This window comes from Heteronotia binoei, chromosome 2, assembly GCF_032191835.1.
Source record: "Heteronotia binoei isolate CCM8104 ecotype False Entrance Well chromosome 2, APGP_CSIRO_Hbin_v1, whole genome shotgun sequence".
Classification (NCBI taxonomy): Eukaryota; Metazoa; Chordata; class Lepidosauria; order Squamata; family Gekkonidae; genus Heteronotia; species Heteronotia binoei.
In genome coordinates, this window is record NC_083224.1 from 73,105,274 (window position 1) to 73,111,273 (window position 6,000).

The window sequence follows — 6,000 nt, forward strand, 5'->3', positions numbered from 1 at the left end:
CCCTGCAGGATTTGGCAACCTGGTTGAGGAAGAGCGGGCTGAAACTGAATCCAGCGAAGACAGAAGTCCTTTGTCTGGGTCGGGGCACTCGCGGAGGGGAAATACCTCTCCCGGTCTTCGACGGGGCGCCGTTGAAAGCGGCGCACCGAGTTAAGAGCCTGGGAGTTTTACTGGAGCCTGCATTATCAATGGAGGCCCAGATTGCAGCCACTGCCAAGTCAGCCTTTTTCCATCTAAGGCGGGCAAAGCAGTTGGCTCCCTTCCTAGAGCTCCAAGATCTGGCAATGGTGCTTCATGCAACGGTCACCTCGAGACTGGATTACTGTAATGCCCTCTACATGGGGCTGCCTCTGTACTGAACCCGGAAGCTGCAGCTGGTGCAGAACGCAGCGGCTAGACTGTTGCTGGGACTCCCTAAATGGGAGCACATACAGCCTGGGCTGCGCGAACTGCACTGGCTGCCAGTTACATACCGGGTTCGTTACAAAGTGCTGGTCATTACCTTTAAAGCCCTATATGGTCGAGGACCTGTCTACCTTAGGGACCGTCTCTCCTCATATGAACCCCAGAGAGCATTGAGGTCAGCCGGGAAAAACCTGCTGACTATCCCCGGACCGAGAGAGGTGAAGCTGCAAAGCACCCGTAACCGGGCCTTCTCCTCTATAGCCCCGAGCCTATGGAACCAACTTCCAGAGGAAATGCGGGCCCTGCGGGACCTAGAACAGTTCCGCAGGGCCTGCAAGACCTTCCTCTTCAGATTGGCTTTCCCTGATGAAAATGGAAATTGCGAAGGAAACCGCCATCAGAAAAAGTAAACATAGCACTAGCACTTTTAAAAATTAATTAATTTAATTTTAAAGCTTAACCAGATTTTAATTAAATGCTGATAATGTTTAATGTAGTTTTATTTACTTGTATAATTTAACTTTGAACCATGTTGTTAGCCGCCCTGAGCCTGCTCCGGCGGGGAGGGCGGGATACAAATAAAATTTGTTGTTGTTGTTGTTGTTGTACAGATCCTTCCATCTTCAGATACTCCTTTTTGTATCCAAGAAACAGGCATCCAAGAAACGGATGTTAGGTTCCCAGAACTATGGCAGTTACTTACATGAACCAGAGTTTTACACAGTAGAATTCACAAAGACTATTCCTTAAATGAGTATACAACAAACTTGTATAGTATTTGGAAGTAAATAACACTGTACTCCTGAGTTATATGCATCTAAGTTTATCAAAGTCAGTGTTCTAACTACATAGGATTGTAATATAAAAATACCTATTTCAATCACATGTAACAAGATTGTTGCTCTTTAATTTTGTGCAATATTCAGTATCCTTTCCCAAGCTCAACAAAGCTATTGATAAACAATTGAAAAGCTCAGTCTCCCCCCCCACAAAAAAACCACTAAGAAAAGACAAGCAACTTTTTTAAAGTGTGTGTTCCAGGTTGTGACTTTTTAAAGATAAGAACCAGCAACCTGATTTACATTGGCATCAAAAATGATTTTCTAATAATAGAAGTTGTCAGAAGTGAGACCTTTTATTTATGGAGACATTTCAAGGCTACCCTTCTCTCCAAATGGACATAAAGTACCTTACAGAATCCCCCCCCAAAAAAAAAAATCAGTTAAAACAAATAAACACATCCTGGGTTTGCTTAGCACTGGGCTGGCTTATCATAGGCTCCAGGTTGGGGGCCTCTTGCCCTTCAGGTTGTAGTGTTGGTCATAGAATCAGAGTTGGAATGTATCTCCAGGGTCATCTAGTCCAACTCCCTGAACAATGCAGGAAATTCACAAATAACTCCTACACACACACACCCAGTGACACCTGCTCCACGCCCAGAAGATGCCATGCCCAGACTTACATTCTTTTGGGCAGAGGAAAACTCCCTATTATGTTCCCCTTCAATATTTTTTCTAAAATGAAAAGCCACACCTGGAAGGTGACTCAATAAATTTTAAGTCTCAATGTAGTCCTATCTGTGGATACTTAAACTCTGGAGATTGGGGCCAAGGACAGACAAGGCATATCTTTCTACAAATCTGAGAAAAGCCCCAGGTTTGCAGAAAAAAATTGAAATCTTGAAAAAAATTCCAGGGGTGGGGGTGGGGGATAGAATGTTGAAGGTTCTGATCTGCCTCAGCGAGAGTGTATTGTCTGGGTCTGCCTGAGTAAAAAAGCAGACATTTCAAAGGGTACCTCTGCCTGGTTGCTTGGCAGAGTGGTTTAACTTTACCTCTGGAAGATAATTGAGTGCCTGATTGTTAGGTCTGTCTCTGGCAGGAGCGTAGACTTTTCAGTTTTCAAGGGGTAGATAGGGTTGAACCTGGTCCAGGCTTATACTGAGAAATCTGTATTAAACTATTTCACTATTATATTTCCAAAAACCATGCATTATCTACAACTAATCATGCGGTTTTAAAAGTATATATTTTTTCACTTATAATAGTTTGTATATCAGTCAAAGAAACAGAAATCTGTAAAAGGAAAGATCTATTGAACTTCACTGAGACACTGAAGTGTGCATACACACAAAAGCCTACACCGAGAACTAAATTTAGTTGGCCTTAAAGGTGCCACTGGACTCAAACTTTGCTTCACTGAGTCAATTTGAGGAAAGATGTCATTCATTCATACTTCCGCGTTGTACAGCCATACACTGTTTTTTTAAAAGACTGAAATATTTCCATTTTTTCTGTTTCTTTTTTTCCTAAGGTGTAGAAAGCCAGCTTGGTGTAGTGATTAAAAGCAGCAGACTGTAACATAGAGAACCTGGTTTGATTCCCTGCTCCTGCACATCAAGCCAGCTGGGTGACCTTCGGACAATCTCAGTTCTCTCAGAGTTTGGGAGCAACATGTGACTGTTTCACACATATTGTGTGGGTCTCAAAGCCCCCACTACCCCATCAGCGGATTTGGAGAAGGCATTTCTCTCCTTAAATCACTTCAAGCCAAGCCAGCCAGCAGCTTGGAGAATGCACTTAAAGTTTAAGTTGCTTTCTTTCCACCTCCCACACCCGTCTATTTACCTTCCTTCATGGCTCTCAAACATCTGATGTTCATATCTTGCAACTCTCAAACATTCTATGTGGCTCTTATGCTAAATAAGTTTGGTCACCCCTGCTCTATGCCCTAGCACAGAATTAGCCCCTTTTCTTGCTCCTACTTATTATAAGCTATCTATATAGAGGCCATTTACATTGCCTTCAATATCTCTTTCCAGTTCTGCCATCATCAATTCAGACCTAGGTCGTTGGGGGGGTGCCCTAATGTGCATCATCAATTTGCCACATTGTTCGATAAATCCCTCTGGAGCTCATGGTATGTTTGCTTTCCATTGTCTTGAAAAATCTGCAGAAACCTGGATCTCACTGCTTACTCCTAATTCCTAATCATTTATGAACAAATAAAATAGCACTAATTCCAATGCAAAATCTCACTGCTTTCTTGCTTTCATAAAATTTGTTTCCTCACCTGCTGCTTCCTCTTGTTTAACCATTTGCTAACCCACCATGGACCCTTCCTCTGAATTCTTGAATAAAAGGCTGGATCTTTTTCTAGTCCCCCCCCCATAAAGAACAGCTGTTATGATCACTGTTAATTAGCATTTATGATTCTAAATCAAACGTAATATTCCTGAATTATTAGTTAACCAGAATACTATCCTTTGAACGTCTGCACTAGCGAACTGACTTAAACCTGGTCTAGCAATACATCAGACTGAGGAAGCCAAAAGGTGGCAGAGTGCTGAACTGGAACAACCGACGGTTATCACTTCAGATGGGGGCGGTATATTTTTCAACGTCCCTTACATTAATAATGCCCGTACGCGAAAGGCTCCCACAGCACGCTTCAAAACTGAGTTAGAAATTAGAACTCATACCCTGCTGACCTAATGCTTTATTTGCAGGAAGTTTTTAAAGGAGGATTATTGAAGCATTTAACTCTCCTTCCCTTACCTACTGTTTTTAGTAGTACAGCCCACTCTGCCACGGGCCCTCATTGCGCTGGAGAAAGAATGTGTCTCAACTTGGCTTACATAGAACAGAGAAAAATTGAGCACTACCTCAACGTAAGGCGCTCTTCCCATTAGGTGAAGAAACTCATTTCTTGTAAGGAAGGCGTTATAGTTGAAGGCCAGGGAGCTGGGCGTTGGCTAGCACTGCGACTAACCCTTACTTTCGAGTCGTTGCGTCCAACCCCGTCACTACTGTACTTACCTCTAATTATAGAAATCAGCGAAAAGAGCACAAAGAGCTTGGCCTTAGTGCGAGATACCAAACATCTCAGCATTATTGCAACACGCGCCGTCCACGCCCGCCTGACTCCCTACTTCAAGCTACCAGCAGTTCCAGCAAAGCGATGAAAATGAAGGCAGGGGGCGCAGTCTCCAATAAAGGGGGTGGGATAGAGGCTGGTTCTAGCAGTAGTAGGAGTTCGTTTTTTGCTCGCTTAGTAGGGTTTGGTCCCAGTCTACCGGAGAGGAAAAAGGGGGCAGCCCTGAAAGCGGCTGGGGGTGGAGTTTTCAAGAAGCTGAAAAAGCAAAAGAGGAGCGCACCCAGGCCTCCTTGACTTGAAAAATTAAAAGGTGATGACCGTTCTTTTTCTTGGATTCCCTCCCTGTTTCTGTGTCGCGGGCACTATTGCCGCTTTCTTCCTTGCATGCTAAGTGCTGAAGTTTCATTGCCAGGGTAACAAAATAAGGCAGGGAGGGAAGCTGTCGGAAGAATAAGGTCATATCACAGATTCGTTGGTGCTCTGACTCAGCAAGTTTAGGCAGGAATTCTTTTGAGCAACAGTTTAGCTGGTGGCAGATTGTATAACTGACTCGCCCGCCTATAAATTAGGAAGCATTTCAGGGGCGATAGGTGGTAACTGCTAGAAGCATGCCTGTATGTTGCACCACACTTTTATACCATTTGAACTTTAACATAGTGTGCTGTGTGTAACAGGGAGAATTATTAATCATTGTTTCTGTGTGTTATTTAAACTACACTGCATTTTGTTTATATTGCCACAAACACTCATTCCTAGCAAGCTCAGCTTGAGCTTCCGTGTCTCAGAAGAGGTATGATTCAAGAAAGTTCAGAGAAAATTAGCTGGCATTCTGATACCTTTTTCAAGTGTGCAAAATGTACAGTGCTAGGTGTGTAACTCTATGCAACATTAGGCTGGCTGAATCCTATTTCCTCTAATGAAGTTTAAACAGCCTGTCCTGCAGAAATGGCAACCTGATGCTGTAGGGGTGGCCAAACTGGATCTTTCACACATATTGTGTGGTTCTCAAAGCCCCCACTGCCCCTTCGTCTGGCTTAGAGAGGGTATTTCTCTCTTTAAATCACTTCTCCAAGACAGTTCATGTGTTGTGGCTCTCAAATATCTGATGTTCACGTCTTTTAGCTCTCAGACATCTGACTTTTATTTTATGTGGCTCTTACATTAAGCAAGTTTGACCATCCCTGCTAAAGTCCAATGCATTTTTGCCTGGGAGCAAGACCTGCATAGGTTCAGACATAAAAATGAGTAATATGTAAATTCTTACTAAAATCAGTAGGAAGAAGTAGCCATAGCTGGTTTAATTCTCATTCCTATGGAACTGAAGTGCAATTTATTTTCTCTTGACTAGGGGCACTAAGTTTGGAAAGCAAGCACAATACAATAACCTAAAACATGTTTCATGTGGGGTAGCCATGTTGGTCTGAAGCAGCATATCAAAGTTTGAGTCCAGTGGCTCAGATACCTGTATATCCGAAGAAGTGTGTGTGCACATGAAAGCTTATACTGTGAATAAAACTTTGTTGGTCTTAAAGGTGCTGCTGGACTCAAACTTTATAATGTTTCAGGTGGGTAACTGTTGGGCTGCAGTAGAAGCGTAAGATATGAGTCCAGTAGCACTGTAAAGACTAACAAGTTTTACAAGGTATAAGCTTGAGAGTCAAAACAGTCTTCGTTGGATACCAAAAATATGTTAAAAATAGTTGGAATGTAGGGGTTGTT

The 6,000-nt window shown here is 43.0% G+C and overlaps 1 protein-coding gene across 1 annotated transcript in view; it reads right to left on the reverse strand.

Moving 5' to 3' along the window:
- Positions 1 to 4,504, reverse strand: part of LOC132566344 (complement decay-accelerating factor-like) — a 48,099-nt gene extending 43,595 nt beyond the window's left edge. The window contains exon 1 of the mRNA XM_060231274.1: positions 4,224 to 4,504. Within this exon, the coding sequence (XP_060087257.1) occupies positions 4,224 to 4,296 (73 nt within the window). The 5' untranslated portion in view covers positions 4,297 to 4,504. The remainder of the gene's footprint in view (positions 1 to 4,223) is intronic.
- Positions 4,505 to 6,000: the final 1,496 nt, after the last annotated feature.